The 20,690-nt window shown below is 46.6% G+C and overlaps 2 protein-coding genes across 5 annotated transcripts; one reads left to right on the forward strand and one right to left on the reverse strand.

The window, feature by feature from the left end:
- Positions 1–181: 181 nt before the first annotated feature.
- LOC136499807 (probable ADP-ribosylation factor GTPase-activating protein AGD14) lies at positions 182–5,247 on the reverse strand. 3 transcript variants are annotated; one of them, XM_066495340.1, is made up of 14 exons: positions 5,114–5,247; positions 4,935–4,996; positions 4,454–4,541; positions 4,305–4,366; positions 4,128–4,224; positions 3,114–3,503; positions 2,515–3,033; positions 2,188–2,301; positions 2,018–2,089; positions 1,805–1,891; positions 1,618–1,695; positions 774–897; positions 631–691; positions 182–543 (listed from the first exon to the last, which is right to left on the reverse strand). In XM_066495340.1, the coding sequence occupies exons 1-14, from the start codon at positions 5,213–5,215 to the stop codon at positions 498–500; spliced, it is 1,902 nt and encodes a 633-aa protein (XP_066351437.1). In that variant the 5' UTR covers positions 5,216–5,247; the 3' UTR covers positions 182–497. The 3 variants fall into 3 exon arrangements, with proteins under 3 accessions (XP_066351437.1, XP_066351431.1, XP_066351430.1); XM_066495334.1 differs by having other exon boundaries at positions 631–676; positions 1,964–2,089; XM_066495333.1 differs by having other exon boundaries at positions 1,964–2,089.
- Positions 5,248–9,267: 4,020 nt separating this feature from the next.
- On the forward strand, positions 9,268–10,767 carry LOC136499823 (late embryogenesis abundant protein 1-like). Of its 2 annotated transcripts, XM_066495343.1 has the most exons (3): positions 9,268–10,067; positions 10,252–10,254; positions 10,383–10,767. In XM_066495343.1, the coding sequence occupies exons 1-3, from the start codon at positions 9,369–9,371 to the stop codon at positions 10,650–10,652; spliced, it is 972 nt and encodes a 323-aa protein (XP_066351440.1). In that variant the 5' UTR covers positions 9,268–9,368; the 3' UTR covers positions 10,653–10,767. The 2 variants fall into 2 exon arrangements, 1 of the variants encoding a protein (XP_066351440.1); XR_010769995.1 differs by having other exon boundaries at positions 9,268–10,297; positions 10,376–10,490.
- Positions 10,768–20,690: the final 9,923 nt, after the last annotated feature.

The following is a 20,690-nucleotide window of genomic DNA, read 5'->3' on the forward strand; positions in this document are numbered from 1 at the left end:
AATTTTAAAATTCAAATTTTGAGTTTCGAGTTCTCGTCAGAAGGTAAGTAGGTACCCCCCGTCGCTTTGGTAATATATATATATATATATATATATATATATATATATATATATATATATATATATATATATATATATCCGCAGGAAACGTGCATGTACTTGAACAACTTGGACAATTGGATTGGATTGGATGAAGTCATCCATATCGTTTGTAGGTATCAGAAAGAGATGTACCACAGAGGATGCCCCGCAGTGCTGAATAATCCTGTCCATTTTAGAGTACATGAACGGAGAAAGAATATACACATTCCTCCGGCAGAAACTCATAATCACTAAACATTCCTCCAGCGAGTCCTGGAGGTGCTATCATATTCCCCACCCGCTCTGATCACCTTGCACGGTGTCCGGGTTCTCACAGAAAAGATTCCTAGCTCTAAGTTCATTGCACTAAAGGAACATGCCAAGTCCAAGACGCAGATTTTTCACTGTGATGCTCTCTATACAAAAGGGTTTCCAGTTGATACAGTGCCCACAGGTATATTCCTAGATCGACAAAACCAATATCAGCAGATAGCCTGAATAACGATACCTGGTTTATACTAAAGCATGCAGCAGAGGGGAGCAACTTACCGCAACGAAGAGTTCGGGCCCTGCTCGAGAAGGCACGGTAGTCCACCTGAATATGCACAGGCTGTTCCAGTCATGTCCGGTGGTTTTGATGTGAAGTTGTGAACGGTAGAAATATAATCATTGATAGATCCAGGAGAGCATACCATGTGACGCTGATGGAACATAAGCACAAGAACTGCTGGGGAACCATCTTTCAGGTAAACCATCAAGGAAAGCTGGCAGATCTGGACTAGGCAAGGCCTCTTGCAATGAACTTACGTCCATGAACTGCAAAAGATTGGAGCATGTCAGAAAGTTGATAGCAAGTATAGTCCAGGATGTTGGTGGCAAGTTGACCATGCTGGCCATCACTTGATACAGACTGCAGGTCGGGAGTCGGGAATAGGACTGAATTTTAAGGTTAGGTAATGATTTGTTCTACAGCACCGAATAGACTATCAGCCATAATTGAAACAGCATCGCAGATTACTTGGTTGACTGGAATACAGTCGACTCCTACAAGTACATGATTATAATTATTATCTAATCTCGGTTACAGCCAAATCTGCTTATGTACTCTGTAGTAGTGTAGTACTCAGACATGGGTAAATGGCTAGTCCAAGTAAAATAGAACTCTGAAAATTGACCGGACTTCATGAGCCACCATCAATTGAGATATTGTATGATTCAATCATGAACTTTCTAAATTTATATGCTATCAGACCTCTGACAATATGATGCTTTTGCTGATGTCACATGACTATGACATCCTTGATGTTGAAAACATATATCAACAGTGTTCTAGACTGTTATGGATTTGCAGATTCTATCAGGCATAGCACTTATAGCTTTGCACAGCAGCGGAATGCTTTAGGCTATATTAATGATGCATTATACAGTTTGCAAGATTCTACTGGTTACAGGAGCCATCTAGAGGAACCCATTTGCGGAAGGTTATCAATCAAAGAAAAACTTTATCAATGGAAGGAAGAAATGGCATTAGGATACCAGATCAGGAGTCCCCAACTGAGTGTCAAATGGAAGATCAAATGGATTTAATGGCATCTGCTTAGTAGAGGGTCCACCCTGTAAACAAGAGTAATGTATAAACCCTAAATAAATCTTGATAGAAACTGTATACCAAAAGCTAAATGGCATAGGAACTACAGAAGCCATATCACTGAATGGAAGATACCAGAGATGGCTCTGCGGAAGCAGCAATCAATGTATTAGGTGACAATTCACCCATGAATACTATATGGGAATCATCATCACAAGATTCCTACATGGAAGGAAATATCCTTAGTACTGGATTATTCATACCATACAAAAACGGAAGAGGAAAAAGGTATACCTTTGAAACTACAGAGCACATAAATGGATTGCTGGTTGAAAGGGAAATGCTTACTACATTGCCGTGGTCTTCAATTCGCGGCTTAGCAAAAACGACCTCATTAGCATCATCAAATGAATGCCAAAGCTGCAAATAAATAACAACCACAGTAAGAGTTAGAAGCAAAAATAACCTAACAAAATTTCAACAGCCAAAAAGTAACTCCCTTATTCATGTTTACCCACCTGAGAACTATTTCTGTCTATTGGTCTTTTAGGCTCTTGCAATCTAGAAGTCATTAATGATAGGTCTCCCTTGACAGTGTACTGGGTGCTGGAGGCATCGAAAGTACTCCAAGGCTGGAGAGGAACGAGGAAGAGAAAGTTAACAATTGAAACAAAGGTATGAAGCACAAGACAGTTTATCGCAGAACTTGATAAATGATAGTGTCACTAGCCTATTCAGAAAAGCAAATGATTTCAAATATTCAAAAAAGTGTGCCATATTTTACAAGGAGCAAACTTCATTTTATTGTGAACAAATGTTGACTCAAAATAGATAATTTTCCTTACCTGAGAACTGCCTGTATCAAGAGATGTAGCAGTAGACTGATTCTGATTGGTAACTGAAGTATCATCCTTAGAGCTCTGAAACCATGTTAGCTCATCATTTGATTCAAATGAAAACAAATCACGATTCTCAGCCTGTTTATCAATGCTTGTGGCAGCAACATAAGAAAGCCCAGTGAGTGCAGGTTGCTTTTGTTCTGGAGATGTATCAAATGTAGCCCACCCAGCATTGTCCATTGACGAAGCTGCTGGTATCACTTTATCAGCAGATGGAGTTTCAGTAAGCATGTTTGAAAATAGATCAACAGATTGATCCATGGTAGTTACATTATGTTCCTGAGTAGCTTCGAAATCTTGATTTGGAGCACTAATATCATCAGAGAAGACTATGAAACTTGGAGCAGCGGAATTTGTGGATTTTTCAGTTCTTTGAACATTATCATCCTCAAAAATAAAATCAAATAAGCTTGACTTGCCTGATTTAAGAGAGACAGAATCTATGTTTCCTGCTGATACAGTTCTCTGCAAAAGAGACTAGAATATTTATTTAATGCGATAGAAATGAGAGTTGATGGTTTTGAAAAAAAGATATTTCTACCCACCTGTAAACTAGTGAGTCCACAAGAACTCTGTACATTTGATTGATCTTGTAGCACAGGGGGACTGAAACATACATTATCAGGAAAATTAGGTGATTGTGGTGCAGATTTAACTGTATCACCCGTGCTTGACCCTGAGCAGTTAGAAGTCCTCGATCCACAACTCTCACCAGTAAATCCATCCTGAGACATTCTCTCACGCAAGCTATGTGAACTGTAAGAATATCCAGAAATCTTCCCCTCACGCCCCCTATCTGAACCAGGCTTCCTACTTAGAAATGCAGATTGCTTGCCATTGTGCCTCTCTTCATACTGGCAATCATAAGGTGGGCTCTGTGAAAATGAATGGTAGGAACTTGGCCTTCTATGCTCTTGTTCATGGGCCTTTTGGTTCTGCAAAGATGTAATATAATTTACTTCAGAAAGATGCATTGCTGCAAGATATGCTAGGATAGGTACATTACAAGAAGGCTTTACTTAATGAATAAAACATAAGTGAACTCTAATCACAAGTACACCTCCTTAAGTATTCAGTGACATCTACAGATACAGCAGCAGGCTTGCTGAAGCCACTCAACCGACGAAGGACAATTTTCAGGCAGGATAACAACTAGAATTCGAGGACCGCACGTAGTGCGGTTGGCAACGACGCCAGGTGCGCGTCCACACCCGCCTGCGTTCGAGTCTCAGCTCACACAGGTGCTCACCGGGGCTTTGTTCCCATTTTCAACAGTCTCCACTTGGACTGGTTGAGACTGGTTCAAGCGTGTGCCTCTCCCGCGTGATGCTACAATCGGATCGTTCCGTCGCCTACGAAATCAGAGGATTTCGGTGATCTCAATAAGGACGCGGTCTTCAGATCTGAGTGTAGTTGTAGGTTTGTTTTTACACGGGTGGTATGAGTTGTGTGCGTGTGTGTTGTGTGGACGTGCGTGTGTACGAACAGATGCTACAGCTGTACCAAGATGAGAGGCAATAAAAAAAACAACTAGAATTCTAAGATTCATCCAAATTTACCTGTTTATCTCTTGGAGGCCTTTCAGAAAATCTACCACCAGCATACCTTCTCTCCACATAGACAGCTTTTATGAATTCCCTAAGACTGCCAATGTTGCTGCAACAACAGGTTATAGTCAGAGCATGTGCTTGACAAGTAAAAGACACACACATAAAAGTGGTTGGATTACTCATTACCTGCTATCAGGTAGCCTCATTTTCTGGGTATCAAAGTCCTTCAGGAATGATTCCTTGGCACGCTGTATCAATCAGCTGAAGTGTTACCACATGAACCAAAAGGGCATCCCCTAGCCTCAAAAAACAACAAACTCAGTGGATGTCTTCACCTGGTTCCCACCCTTCTGGAGAGCCTCGACCTCTTGCGTGCTGAACGTTGACATAGAGACGGATTTCACACGGTGCGTGAACTCTCGGCTACAAGTGCATCGATCAGTGTGTTAGGATAATAGTACTAGAAGAGATCAAAACATCAGCATGTGCAAATCCGACTAGTTAAGTCATCTTCTGCAGAACTTTGTTCCCTTATCTAAAAAAACTTGAATTCGAAAGTTTTGACACAGCGACATCTATTCGCATTACGGTGGCAAAAGAATGCATTAAACCTTCAACTCCACAAGCTTTGGCACTGAACTGAAACCATCGAGTACCGCCGACTAGAATGTATCGCTGTTTGGATAAACGCGCATGGCGCATTGCATATCCCATTCCAGCAAACGTGACAGAATAACAAGAGAGCAATGCTGATAACAACATACGTGCACGGAATCCAGTAGCAGGCGCGGAAAAAAATGGCAAGGCAGCACTCACTGGATGCCGCTGCAGGAGACGCAGACGAAGGTCCAGAAGCTGGTGCACACGTACTGCGGCCCCTGGATCAGAAGTCACAGACGCACAAGCACAGGCCGGCAAAGTGAGCAAACATTGAGCACCGCCAGCGTATCAGAAGCTGCGGGCCACATCGAACAGTGCGGAAAAGGAGCACTTACGAGCCCGTTGCAGTTGACGCATCTGCGGTTGGGCGGCAGCTTGAGGAGCCCCCGCACGATCCGCTCGTTCCTCTCCTCCTCCTTCCTCGACGCGGCCGCCATCGCTCACTATCAGAGCGGCCACTCCACCGCCCCCCCCCCCCCCCCCCCCCCTCTCCCGGAATCGAGCGCGGGGCACCGCCGGCGAGCTCCGAGCGATTTCCGCGAACGAAGAGTGGACGCCGGAATCGGAGGGAGCAGGGCGCTCCCGTGAAATTGGTGCGGTTCTTTTGTAGCGGGAGGAGAGCAGAGGGCAGCAGAAGCGAGGCGTGGGCGTGGCGGAATGGTGGGAGAGAGTGGACTGGCGACTGGCGTCGTGCCTGTCCGTCTGCGGGCTCGGCGTTGGTTTGCGCTTGGTTTCTTCCGTTTCGAACAGGGCTACCGCTGTCGCTGTGCGAGTGTGCGTGAGGGGGATTTGGGGATGGCCGGACGCCCGGACGCCCGGACCGGACATAGGAGGAGACCGGGTGACCTGTACTGTACGTTGGTAGCTGCAACGGCTTAATTTTTTAAACAAGGTTTTTACGCCCCTAAACCAAACTGCCCGTGATGTTTGTTGTACATACAAGGCCAAGCATACCCTTTTCTCAATTCTTTCAGCACTGTTCGGCTGGCGTTGATATGATTGTATACGATCGTGAATTATTACTGCTGACTGGTTTGGTATGAGAGAAAAATACTGTTCTGATTGAAAATTTACGATAGTTTACGACCAAACGAATAGGGCGTTTACTAGAAAAGAAAAAAAAATCCGCATCAATACTACTATGGGCACGTTTAGATCCAAAAAATTTTGGGTTTTGGCTACTGTAGCACTTTCGTTTGTATTTGGTAATTAGTGTCTAATTATGGACTAATTAGATTCAAAAGTTTCGTCTCGCGATTTCTCATCCAACTGTGCAATTAGTTTTTTTTCGTTTACATTTAATACTCCATGCATGTGCCGCAAGATTTGATGTGACGGGTACTGCGCAAAATTTTTTGGAAACTAAACGGTGCCTATGTATGGATCTGGGATGACCAATAATGGAACTGGACCGGACACAAGGAGCTTGTGAACATCATGGAAAACAGCAATGACAACGCCACCAGATTCCCGTCCCATCCGGGGATCTTGCTTCCCGCCTTCGCCTCAAACTACGGCCAAACGCGGCAAACCTGTCTCATTTTCGGTTCTTCCTTCCACCGTTCGCATTCACAGCAAACTGTCCAGCAGGCTGTGACCGAAACGTAGAATTTCTCCTTGTGCTCATCTCTCCGAGCGCCCAAGCGACACAGGCAGCCTAGAAAATATAATCTGCTGATCCGGCCAAAAGGCCGGCTCCCCCGGAACGCGTGAGACTGGCAAGAGGCGGATTTGTGGCCTGTTCGTTTGGCTGTGGCTTGTCGTGAACGATCGTAAATTTTTAGCCGGAACAATATTTTTCTCTCACACAAACTAGCTAATAATACTTTTTACCAACCAGCAACGATACGAACCAGCCAACCGAACAGGCTGAACTTAACAGCTAGGCCAAAATGCGGCAGCTGCTGGATCCCTTGTTAGGTGGGGCGGAGGGCGTGGGCGCGGGGCGCTGTTGGGTTTGAACTGGCATGGCACCACAGATACGATTATTTCGCAACCACCAGTGTCATCCGGATTACCGGAAGGTGCAACCACACGCATGCATGATCCAAATCCGTGGACCCAAAGGGCATGCCATGGTCCTCTTCCTCTCCTCGCTCGCTGGTACTACTAGCTAGATCGAATCTCAGCTGAGCTGGTATCAAACCTACTACCATCGGACATTGGGCATGGAGTTAGGCCCTCAGATTCATGCTCTTGCTCTCGTCCTTTTTATTTTCGATAATACTCTGCCCGAGCATCCGACGCTTGGAAATACCATACGGACTCCAGGCTATCCCACAGGCAACAACAACCACTCATTTCTAATTAATTCTTATCCACTCATTCTTAGCCTTCACCAACACCGTGCTCCTGCCCTACCTCTTTCTTCAAACTCGCATCCACATGCTCCACTCTGGCCCACCGCGCCACACCCCATCGCTGGCCATGCCCGCGCCCTATTCCCTGCCACGCCCACTCCACCTCGCGCCATCGCAGTCATGGCGTCACCGGGCCACCACCAACCCGGTGCCACCAGTAAGAGGTCGTTGTTGTCCGGGACATCGTCTACCGCGGTCAGCCGAAGACACCATGGTAGGAAAGAAAGTCCTGTAGCGAAGGTGTATGCTGGGTCGTTGTTCTTGACGTCCCCCCTAACCCGAGCTTGTGTTGGCTACCACAGTCCCCATTAGGTAGGCCGTGGCCACACGGACGAACGTTGTGTTTTAAATGTTTCAGTCTTTTATTTCAAGTGTTTCATCTGGGTGTTGCAAAAGTAAATATCGGATGTTGCATATGCTGCGATAACAAAATACTCATGTTGCAAGCTTATGTTTCAAGTGTTTCAGGTTGTTCAGACGTGCGTTGCAAATGTTTCATCTGGATGTTTTAAAAATAGATCTTGGTGTTGCACATGTTGCAATGGGCTACACACGTATGTTTCAGACGTATGGTTCAAATGTTTCATTTGTCGTCAAATATATATTGCAAATGTTTTATTTGGATATTACAAAAGTAGATTTAGTGTTACACATATTGCAATGGCGCCGTTGGCTGGCCACCACCTTCTCCTTGTCTGCGAACTCCCTGATCAACGCCACGGCGCGTCCTGTCGTGGTCACCGGCAGCTTTGACGCCCAGTCGAGGGAGATTAGGGCTGGATATCGAGCCAGCTCGGCTCGGCTCGGTCCAGCTCGTGCTGGCTCATTAGGCTAACGAGCCAGCTCAGCTCAGCTCGTTAATATTACAAGCTAGAGGCGTAGCTCAGCTCGGCTCGTTAGCGAGCTCGAGCTGGCTTGTTTAACTCGCGAGCTACTAAAAAAATATGACACACATGTTTATAATATTTATGCTACATTAAGTTTAGAATGTCACGTCTACTATTATGCAACCATACATGATTAATACACATCAGGTTCATCAAAAGTATCAACTATGCAACATAGTTGGTCCATCCATGATCCATGCAGTTCCAGCATACTTACTAGTTGCTTGCCACCACAGACTTAGGAAAAGTCCATAAATTCAATATTAGCATCATCATCTTCTCCCTGGAAAATAATCCATAAATCAACATTTAAGTACCACGACAATTATAAAATCAAAATCCATATGAAACAGCTGAAAATAAGGATTACATACCAATAGAATATGTTGACATTTCTAGTTCAGTATCATTATCTTTTGGATTCATGGTCGTGGACTGATAGGCCTTAGCTCGTGAGCAGTCCGCGAGCTGGCCCGAGCTGGATCATTAAAACAGTGAGCTAGACTTCCAGCTCAGCTCGTGAAAAAGTTAAAACGAGCCGAGCCGAGCCGACCACGAGTCGAGTAAGTTGACGAGCCGCGAGTATTTTGTGCAGCCCTAACGGAGATGCAGCACGAGTGCGAGAAGCGGCGAGAGTGCACGCAAGGAAGCGGAGAGAGCATGGGCGTCGTAGAGCAGCGGGCACGGACCCCGTTCGCTTGTCTTAAAAATAGTTTGTTCGGCTTCTTTTTTCAGCCGAAACAGTATTTTTCTCTCACAACAATTCAGCCGGAACAGTGTTTTTCAGCCAGTTTCAGCCAAGTTTCAGCCCAGCGAACGGGGCCATTTTGTAAGAGGAGGGTCCATAATTGGTGTTTGGTTTTGGGCCATCCCAGAAAATTCAAGCCCAAAATGGACTATCCGGCCTGGCCTTCGTTCGGCCCTTTCAGGCTGTAAATGGGCTCAGGCTCACCTCTTCTTTGCACAGAGGAAACGAAGGGTCCAGAACGATTACCGACCACGGTCGCAAGCAGCACAATGCATCGGCAGCAGAGCCACGGTAGCACGCGTCGGCCTCCGGTGCGAAGCGGCGCGCCGGTCACGTACGTGTTACGTGTCACTGGTTCCTGTCTGCCTACATGAACCCCACGTGTCCGTCCTTGCGGTGGTACGTGTCCCGCTCTCATTTCTCAGGACAGGGTATTTATCTACACGGCGCTTGCTCACTAGTGTGCTGCGACGCTTCAAACCCAGTAACACGATCTAGTAGCTCAGAGACCAGGCGAAACAAAACAAACACTACTGCGTTTCGAGAGAAGCCGAGACTAGAGAGAGAGGCTACACCGAGTCACCGACCCACCGCCATGGCATCGAGGCAGAACACGCGTGAGGCGCGCGCCGAGGCCGACGCGCGGCGCGCCGTGGAGGAGCTGGCGCGGGCGCGGGACGAGCACCTCGAGAAGGCGGAGTTGAACGCCCGCTCGGCCGCGGACGAGATCGCGCGCTCCCGCGCCGACCGCGGTGGCACCGGCGCCGGCGCCGGTGCCGGCATCCTGGAGAGCGTGCAGGAGGGCGCCAGGTCCTTAGCCAGCTCCGTGGGCCGCACCTTCGGCGGCGCCAAGGACGCGGCGGTGGAGAAGACGTCGCAGACGTCGCAGGCCATGGGCGAGAAGCTCGGCGAGTACAAGGACTACACCGCCGAGAAGGCCCGGGAGACCAAGGACAGCGTCGCGCAGAAGACGAGCGAGACCGCGGAGGCGACCAAGAACAAGCTCGGGGAGTACAAGGACGCGGCGGCCGGGAAGGCGCGGGAGGCCGTGGACACCACCGCCGAGAAGGCGAGGCAGGCCAAGGACGCTACCAAGCAGAAGGCCCAGGAGACGATGGGCGCCACCGCCGACAAGGCGAGGGAGGCCAAGGACGTGACCAGGCAGAAGGCGAGCGAGTACACGGAAGCTAGCAGGGAGGCCGCGCAGGAGGCCAGGGACAGGACCTGGGCCACAGCGCAGACCGCCGCCGACAAGGCAAGGGAGACGGCCAGCACTCAGGACACCGATAAGGGCGTCCGCAACGGACGAAGCAAATCGCCGGCTGCTGTGCTTGCTAGAAATAATAAAGAAAGGAAGGAACTTAGACAGGGACAACAGGTCAGAGACTCAGAAAATATTGAAAACCGTGCGAGCTAGGCGATTGTTTCATCGCTAGCGATGTGATTTTTCACATCCTCTCTCCTCTCGATTGGTTGAGCAGGTGCTCCTAGCTAGCACTGTGTCAGCCATTGGGGACGCCCTAAGTATGATGTCCTGCCGTATAGTAACAGTTAAATCTAGTGATCGAATGATTGTCAATCGTGTGATTTAAATGCACGCAGGGGGCAGGGACAAGGTCTGCTGGGGGCGCTGGGGAACGTGACGGGCGCGATCAAGGAGAAGCTGACGCTGGGGCAAGGCCAGCAGCAGCAGCACGTCGACGTCCGCCTGGGCGGCGAGGACGAGCGCGCGGCGAAGGAGCGCGCAGCGGAGAAGGCGGCGTCGGTGTACTTCGAGGAGAAGGACCGGCTGATGCGGCAGCGCGCGGAGGAGCGGGTGGACCAGTGCGTGGAGGGGTGCGCCGGCTCGTCCTGCGTGCACCGCCAGGGGAAGATGTGATGGCGTGGCGCACGCCCCCGCCGCTATGTGCCGCGCCTTCCTGTGCCGTCCCTGCATGCGCGTTGGGCGATACAAATAACTGTTACACTAGTAGCCTTCCGTGATGTTTAGTTCTGTGCCCTTATGGCTATATGTTTATTTTCGCTCCTTCTGTACATTACCGAGCACTTTGGTACTCCTAGTCCTAAGACTCCGTTTGGATGGGAACAGCCCTGCTTTTGCACTGTAGCAGTGACTCGTTTTTCTCTTACCTCTATAAATACTTACCACTTAAATAAAACTACTAGAAAGTCTAGAACAGTGAAATGCACTACGTCCATAAAGTTGTCTGTGGCTGTTATACATAGGTTTCAAAAGTAAAGTTGTCCGTGGGTGTTGCATGGTTTTCAAAAGTTTCAAAATGGTATTTATTTTTTTTGGATCCTAAGGTTAAAGGTTAGTTCAGGCCTTATCCAAGGTCCAAAAGGCTGCTTATTCGATCCAGTTTTAAAATGGTGTTTTTTTATCCAAGGTTCCAAACGGGTGCATATTCGATCCAGTTTTAAAATGGTGTTTTTAGGTCCAAGTTCAAACGGGCGCTTACCCGACCCACTCTTATCCAGGTCCAAACGGGATTTTATTTGACCCAGCTTCAAAATGGTGTTTTTAGGTCCCGGTCCAAACGGACGCTTATCCGATCCAGTTTCAAAATGGTATTTTTAGGTCTCTAAGTTAGTTCGGATCTCATTCAGGTTCGTTCTCAGAGATAGGATGTGAAAATGCTTTTGTGCAACATATTGAGGAAAATCCTTCTCATATATATTTGTTCTTTGTATTATCGAGACCTCAGGTGTACATTCTGGAGGTATCATATTTTTTAGGAAAGACTTAGGCATTGAGAATCTGACAGCAAAACTATCCTTTGTACTCTATGCTATGTATACTCATAATCTTTGCATGAGACTGAGGTTTTAGGAGGAGGAAAAAAAAGTTACACTAGTAGATAATACAAATTGTTCAATGGTGAGAATATGGACACAACCTTTCAGTTAGATGACTCTTTTGATGACACCAATAGGCGCTTTGTGCGGAGAATCCAAGAATCTGAGGTCAGAGAGGCGTTGAAAAGGATGAAAGGAGGTAAGACGATGGGACCGGATGGTATCCCAATCGAGGTGTGGAGATGCCTCGGGAACATAGCTAGTAGTATGGTTAACCAAGCTGTTCAACCATATTTTTCGATCGAACAAGATGCCTGATGAGTGGAGGAGAAGTATATTGGTACCGATCTACAAGAATAAAGGGAATATTCAAAGTTGTACAAATTACCGGGGAATTAAGTTGATGAGCCATAATATGAAGCTATGGGAGAGAGTTATCGAGCATCGCTTGAGAGCAATAACGCGGGTCTCTATGAACCAATTTAGTTTCATGCCCGAAAGGTCAACTATGGAAGCCATTTTCTTAATAAGATAAGTTATGGAGCGGTATAGGGAGAAGAAGAAAGACCTACACATGATTTTTATTGACTTGGAGAAGGCTTATGATAAAATACCAAGGAATGTTATGTGGTGGGCTTTGGACAAACATAAAGTCCCAACAAAGTACGTTGGGCTCATTAAGGACATGTACAGCAATGTTGTGACTAGAGTTCGAACAAGTGATGGAGACACGGATGACGTTCCGATTAGGATAGGACTACATCAAGGGTCAGCTTTGAGCCCTTATTTGTTTGCTTTAGTGATAGATGAGGTCACAAGGGACATACAAGGGGACATCCCTTGGTGTATGCTTTTTGCGGACGATGTAGTGCTAGTTGATGAAAGCCGGACATAAGTGAATCAGAAACTGGAGTTATGGCGGGAGACTTTGGAGTCCAAAGGTTTTAGACTTAGTAGAACTAAAACTGAGTATATGAGATGTGACTTCGGCACTACTACTCGGGAGGAGAAAGATGTTAGTTTGGAAGGTCAAGTAGTGCCTAGGAATGATACCTTTTGATATTTAGGATCAATGCTACAGAGGGACGGGGATATTGATGAAGATGTTAGCCATAGAATCAAAGCAGGGTGGATGAAGTGGCGGCAAGCGTCTGGTGTCCTATGTGACAAAAGGGTACCACAGAAGCTAAAAGGCAAGTTTTATAGGACGACGATTAGACCTGCTATGTTGTATGGTGCAAAATATTAGACTACGAAAAGACGACATATTCAACAGCTAAGTGTCGTGGAAATGCGTATGTTGCGTTGGATTTGAGGTCATACAAGAAGGGATCGAGTTCGGAACGATGATATACGTGAGAGATTAGGGGTAGCGCCAATTGAAGAAAAGCTTATCCAACACCGGTTGAGATGGTTTGGACATGTGCAACGGAGACCTCCAGATGCACCGGTGCGTAGTGGAATCCTAAGTCAGGATAGTAACGTGAAGAGAGGCAGAGGAAGACCGAAGTTGACTTGGGTAGAGGCAATAAAAGGAGACTTGAAAGGATGGAATATACCCAAAGACTTAGTCTTAGATAGGAGTGCTTGGAAGACAGCTATTCACGTGCCTGAACCTTGATTGTTTCTGTTGGGTTTCAACTCTAGCCTACCCCAACTTGTTTGGGACTTAAAGGCTTTGTTGTTGTTGTTGTTGTAGTAGTAGATAATACAAATATACACTCAGATATTTGTGAAAAAAGACAACCTTACTACCATCCTAGGAGATGATTCAAATTGAATTGAATGAATATATTACGAGCCTATCATTTGAATCATTTGAATTGTTAACTTGCATGCCTCAATTTTTTTTTCTATATGTGGTTTTTAGTTCTATAGGAGTGCTTAGCTCTCTTTGTATGTATCTTGGACTTGGAATTGGAAAATTGAAGACTGAAGTCTACCTAATGCAGGGAAGGCAAGATCGAGGAGTAATAAAGCACTAGGGCACATGCTTATTGAAAGATACAACCACGCCACTGCTCTCTGTCAGGCTATGAGGAAGCGGTGGGTTATACAATCAGAAAAGGATCTCCAACATTCTGGGCCACACTGCGGGTAGTGTTAGTAATAGTGTTCTACAAGCTGGAGAGAGTATGTCTCACTGCAGGCTTTGTTGAGTCTGTGAAACGGTTTATGGAGTTTGTGTTCCTGATGAGGCAACATATGGTGCTCCATCAGATGAGAAAGAAGAGCAATCTTGTTCAATGGCCTGCGCAGCTTTTTTTTTTTTTTTTTTTGCCATAGTCGACTTGTTGAAAAGCTTGGTGCAAGTACAACCTGATCGCTCCTAGATGACATCGATCATGCATCAAGCTATAAGTAGGAAGGCCAGCAGCTGCAAAGCTTTAAAATGAAGGTGGTTAGACTATCTCTAACGATAAGAAGGCAAACACGAGACCTATTTCATGACTTGAGTCACGTACAGAAAAAGGGTCACGAACCCAAAACCTTCCTTCTCCAACAGTGATGCCGCTTGCTCCTCCGTCTTTGTCTTCCCCATGGCCGGCCACCAAGTTGCGAGCTCCGGCGCAAGATCCGGCGAGGTGCGCAGCCCCTTCGCGCGGATGAGCCCCTCCACTGAAGAACAGCGATGCTGCAAATAAAGAACAGAAAAGAATGCACGAACCGAAGACAGAGAACGGCGGACACAAAATCAACCAAAAATAGGTCAAATCACAATGATTCGTTCCCAAACTTTGCACAGGCCATCACAAGGAAGTTGTCGAGCTACTCCTACAAGATCATGGCTCAAACCAACCTCAATCTCTGGGAAAAACAGATCATGGCCAAGAACACGAAAAAGTCCCCAAAAACAAAATTCAAAATTCAAGCCGAATTCGTGAGGGATTTGGAGGGGGGATCATATCAAAGATGCTCCCTAAGGTCCTAGCAACATTTCCCCTCAACCAATTCCACGAGATTCGGGCTCAAACACGAAGAACAAAAAATCCCCCAAAAAGGGCTCCGAAAATAGGAAAAAGAAAAACGCACGGGAATCAAAGATTTAGCACGAAATTAGACAACAGGCACAGCTAAATCACGAACGCATCATCTTTACAAGGCTCTCTCACCTGGCCCATACCCACTCCCTGTATAAATGAGTAGCCAGCAGACCCCGCCCAAGGCAGCAAGCAAAGCACAGCAGCAGCACTCCAGCCTCTCTTGTCCTAACCAAAGGCTAGCTCGAGACTGCACTGCACACCGACAGCAGCAGCAACGCGACGAGCCAAGGTGAGAGTAGACCAGAGTAGAGTGGTCGATTGAGATGAAGAGCCAGAGGCAGAGCAGCGGGGGCAGTTTCGGCCGCGTGCGCCGCGGGGAGGCGAACACGCACACGCACAGCAGCGGCGGCGGCGGCGGCGGGGGATGCAAGCTGGAGAGGAAGGACGTGGAGAAGAACCGTAGGCCGCACATGAAGAGCTCCCTCCGCTGCGCGGTCACGCCGGACTCCCGCTCCTGCCTTGCCTCCTTCACGCCGTCGCGCCGCTGAGATATGGGTCGAGGAGAGAGGACGCTTTTTTGCGTTTCCTTTGGCCCGGTTGCCAAAATGTGTCGCGCGGATGGGTCAGCTGTTGGAGCGGGTAATTGATAGGCAAAGTACTGTGTGAGACTTATTTTTAGGTTTGGGTACCGCCGTTGGAGTCAGTCTTAGCAAAGCGGAAAAAATGTTGCCGATGAACTTGCACATATTTTCATTATATTGTGTTCACTACCAAAATGGAATTTTCCTAGTGTTTTTAATTAGTAATAAAACACTATCACTAGTCATGCACATGGAAATCCTCACTATGAGACATTTAGTAGGGAAAGTTTATACTAAAAATTAAATACTAAAACACTAGAAGAAGCCTACCTCACTGGGTGAAGTCCAAGATTCTAGGTTGTGGATGTTTTGCCCCAATTGCACGTTATGGTTCAGTCCGAACTCAACATGCTCTATATATATTATATAAATTGTTGCTCGTAGGCCGTAGCGAGCGAGCACAGAGCACAAGGGACACCAAATGGTCTAGTCTGGATCGAGGCCAGGGAAAAGGATTGGGCAGTCCCGAGCGCCGCCAGCGATGACGACGGCGCTCAGTCCACGGCGGTGGCTAGAGGATGAGTTTGAGTGGGTCGTCGGGGCAGCAGGCGCCTGTCCCGTCGTAGTCCGGGAGGTCGCTGGGGACATCATGGAGTGAGGTGTGAGGTTGTTGCGTGCACATGCGGGGCGGCGGCAGCAGTAGGGTCAGGGCGGACGAGGACCAGAAGCATCGGCTGCCTGCCTAATCAATCGTACGTCTTCTCCGATTGCTTCTTGCTCGCCTGGTTCGTTCTCAAACCGAGCGGGGCAGGTGGGGAAGAGTGGACGGGTACCGACGAAGGGGTATGACAGATGGGCCTCACCGCCAGTGTGTTTTTTGCTACCAGGTTGAGCGGCACGTAGGCAAAACAGATTGCTAAAACCATTCCAGGGGGTTAATTAAACGGTTCAAGAAGCTTTAATGTGCTCGTTAGATGGTTTTAAAGTTTAGAGGTGGAGTAGCCAAAGTGCCAAAAGTGATGGAGTTATGTAGACTTTTTTCAAACTAATTATATGCCTTCTGCATTCTTAGCAATTTCAGGCAATCTATGAATCTAATTTGCAACGAGCAATTTAAGTAAAGCCAAGACCATAAGATATGATGTTGTAGAACCGCCCGAAATAACACACTTTCGGAGGCGCTCGTCTTTCTCTAAACACTAAGCAGCCCAAAAGTTTGCTATATCGGACAGTTCTGTCGAGCCCACCCCAAGGGAGAACTCGAAACAATCCACGTTTTACATCCAGAATCCAATAGTGAGTACGATCTTACAATACTTAGTCCATTCATACAACAAGAGTTTTTAGAAATTATTTATTACAATACCAGAGTTCAGAGTGCGATAATTAAACAACAGAATGAAAATAAGCATCTAGTGAAAACGATAAAAGGATCCGTCTGTGCCCACCAGAAGAATCCTCCACACAAGAGCTACTCCTCAAGCTGCACCTGCAACAGGGGTAAAATAAACCCTGAGTACACAATGTACTCGCAAGACTTACCCGACTAGTGGAAATAGTTTCTCGACTCTCAAGGAGTATGATAGACAATATGGGTTTATTGTTTTCTTTTTGTTTGCGAAAAACATTACTAATAGTTCATCCTTACAGTCAAGTTTTATTAGCAGTCATAATTACTTCATTAGCTAACCATTCTAGGTAAGCACCTATTCTACTTTTAAGAAAGAGTTGAGCAATCAGAACCATTTTACCATCTTTCATCTTTCAGTTCTTACTACGGTGTTAGACCATAGCCAAGTTGTACTGTCTCATGAAAACGGCGATTCATGAACCAATGTATCCTAGCTAGATACCCCAAAACACACGCCCCGTTTGTACCCCAGGCACAAACAAGACCAACCCATTCCACTCCTGTCGAGAGGTCTAGGTCCCCGTCCAAACTTAGACTCCAAGCCCCCACACTTGAGACCCAGTCTCAGTATGATGTTTAGACCTCCACCTGTCCCCGTGTCCAAACAGTCAGTCCAGAAAGAGCCAGAACCCACAACAAGAGCATAACGAGCCTTCCCGCTTCCATAAGCAAGTATGTTCTCAAGATAATAAGTCTGTGACCTGACTATCATCCATAGCAACGAACGGTCCTTAATCAACATGAACAGGAAAAATAGTGTAACCAAGCTAAGCCCCCTTGGCCTCGGGACACAACCTGTTACACCCACCAATACACATACCATATCCCTGTCCGGTCTCTATTTTTTCTTTCATCATTTTATCATGAGAGTAAATATAATAATCACTTATTGTGAGTAATGACAGGTTACTCATGCTACCAAAAACCTAAGCAGAGCAGCTACTCGAACCTGCACTAGTAAGACTCTTAGGATAGATATATTTATGAAGGTGATTTCCATAAAATTTCTGTAATGTAATGCACATAACATATATAAACAGTGATTATAAAAAATAAGGGGTTATGCACCCAGGCTTGCCTTGGGTAGGCTCGGTGTCAGCTGAGTCAGTCAGTGGTGGCTCCGAGACCTCCTCCTGCACGAGAATCTCCACCTCGTACTCCTTGAACTCATGATCGTTGGTGGTCATGATCTCCGCCAATTCGTTCTCTACATGCATGCGATGATGATGCAACACTTATCATTTAAGCAATAGCAACTCCTAAACTAAGAATACGCATACTAAGCTACTAAGCTAACTATCATTTTCATCAAGCAAGGTGTTAGACTCAACTAACAAACACCTAGCTTTACAAATAAAGAATATATCTTTATTTCTATTAATGATTTAATGCATATTGAAACAAGAGCATTTAACTATCCTAATGTTTAGTCGATTCTAAAGCTACAAAAATTACAGTGAGCACATAATAATACCATGAAGCTACTATAAAATTTTCAGGACTAAATCTACCACCAATTTACCACAAGAATTCCTACAATAATTCTCCGAGCAATATTAAATATTTTCTAATGATTTAATAGCTCCTGGTATCAACATGTACATATATGAACTAAATACACTAATAGATAGAGCATAATTTTAGGAACCTAACAAAATTTGTTTCACAATTTTTGGACACTTACATGATTTTATATAATTTACCAAACATCAGCTCAAAAATTAAATTATAAAACTATTTCTAATTCCTTATGAAAGGAAAATGAAACCTCCCACGCGGCCCACGCGACGCGGCCCACACGACTCGGCCCACGCGAGGCCGGCCCACGGCGGAGAAGCCCCCCGCGCGCTGGCATTTTAGCAGAAAAGCCCCTATGCTTTCTGCTATTAACGTGACTACTATGCGCCCTATTCCTTTAGTCAACGATTATGCACGAAGGCCCCCAAAGAGACTCATCTTCGCATTGGGAAGGTCCTCGAAGCCCTCGCGCTCACCGACACGATGGTGGTCGGCACAGAGCCGCTACGTGTGGCCAACTAGGACCCACATAGACCTAGCTAGAGGGTTGATGCTCACCTATGGACCGACGTGCAACGCTGGGCACCGGTTAGAAGACCGGAGGCAAAGTGGGGTGACTTCTCCACGTCGGCGGGCACCTTGCGGTGGCGACAACAACATTTCGGTGAGCCACGGCGCTAAGGAAGCAGTAGAGGTAGAGGGTGAGCATCAACGACTCACCAAGGACCTGGTCAAGGTGATGCTTCGGCTAAAGACGCACTGAGCAAGGTTGGCCACGTATGCGCGATGAGCTTGGCGACGAGCCATGGCGGACATGACCGCGTCAGTAGTGTCAGGACAATGGTAGGGGTATGGCTCAGATGTGCATGGTGAGGAGCGGTTTGAGGCGAGTCTAGCGGTGCATCCAATTTGGCTCGAGGTGGTCTGATGGGAGCTGCCCTCGGTGATGGGTGGACTCTGCCTTATCGGCACAGTGGCCGAGAAAAGCTCCAAAATTGAAGCTCGACCGAGCACCATTCAGGGTAGGGTGGGGGCGGGTAGCTAGGCAACTGTGTGACTGAGCCAGCGACGTGATGAATTGGGCGATGGCGACTCCTCCTTGCTTGTTTTGAATGGTGCGGCTTAGTCCACCAAGGCAACAACGAAGAGAGAGGGGAGGAGGTAAGTCAGAGCTCAGCTCGTCCTTGCCTTGGTGGGACGCAAGAAGCGCGATTAGGACACCCACACGCAAGCGCTATGGACAAGGCATGCGCGCGTCCAACCGGCATGGCCCGCACGGCCGCAGTGTCTTAAATGACAAGGCAATGGCGGCTCGGCCATGTGCGCGCGGTAGTGGTGGCCTTGAACTGGGCCGGCAACGGCGTAGAGAGTACAACGGACATGTGTGGACACGACAACGATGCGACGACAATGGCAGCGTCGTGGCGTGAGGCTGGTCGGCCATGCGGTGAGGCAGTAGTGGTCGGACACGACGATGAGGTGATAGCCGCGCAGCGTGACCATGGTGGCACCAATGGCGGCAGCACGAGGCAGGGCAGCAGGGTGCGGGGCCAGCGGCTCACTGTGGCTGACCTCGGCCAAGCCCAGGCGGTCTGACTGACCCAGCGTGGCGGCACGGGGTGACCGCGTGGGACGCAGTCATGTGCACGGTGTGGGGTGGCCGCGCGGTGAGCGCGCGCACGTCGCCAACCATTCCGAGACTGTGACGTGCATGAATTTTAAAGCGCCTAAAACGACTAAACGGTTGCTCCAGGAGCCAAACTATCTTCATCATGCTCAAGATGGCATGTGAGACTACCAAATTGAGCTATAATACTACACTACCCCTTAACTCAATCTCTTAAAATAATTTGCTAAACATAGCAATGTCTAGTTGTTGACAAACTTGAAAATTTTCTAAGTTTTTGAGTTGAACTTGATTTCAATTTGCAATTTCTAGGCTAGTAGAAATATTAGCTAGTAATATCATTTTTCGACAGCAAGTATTTCACTGACATCTACAATGTTTGTACTTCAAAATTTATTTAAATATCACACACATATCCTATAGTATTTTTGCTTAATAAAAATTGGTTTTCAACCCTACTTGATATATTGAGCTACTGAATCAACTTTCATTTAGCATTTTTATTGATCATTTTAAGTTACAAGAAATTGATCTACACACTTTATCACATGCATTAACACATAAATATGATGCTCATGACTTATTTTAGTAAATAATTTAATGTATAACACCGAGGGTGTTACATATGAATACCCACCAGGCTTTTGCTTTGGGACCATACAAATAACTGATGCAGCAATTAGGGCCTATTTGGCTGGAGGCCTGAGGTGACTTGCCTGACAAAAAGTGCTGCCTAAAAATTGCCTGATAATTGATGAGATATATGCTTGGTGAGACAAGGTCAGAGAAAGTCTGTTTGGTTGGAAGCATGTGTCTGAGAATGTTCATGTGAGATAAATTTTACTTTTTTATTGTCTGTACGTTATTAATGAGCGCTATTATTGTGTGTTCACTAGAATAAATGACTTAGATTATCTTTTATTTTTAAAAAATAATTCGAAATTAATATTTCTAATGGTTGTCTGTACTATATATTTAATTAGAGGAGAAAGAGATA

The sequence above is a fragment of the Miscanthus floridulus genome, chromosome 1, assembly GCF_019320115.1.
Source record: "Miscanthus floridulus cultivar M001 chromosome 1, ASM1932011v1, whole genome shotgun sequence".
Lineage (NCBI taxonomy): Eukaryota > Viridiplantae > Streptophyta > Magnoliopsida > Poales > Poaceae > Miscanthus > Miscanthus floridulus.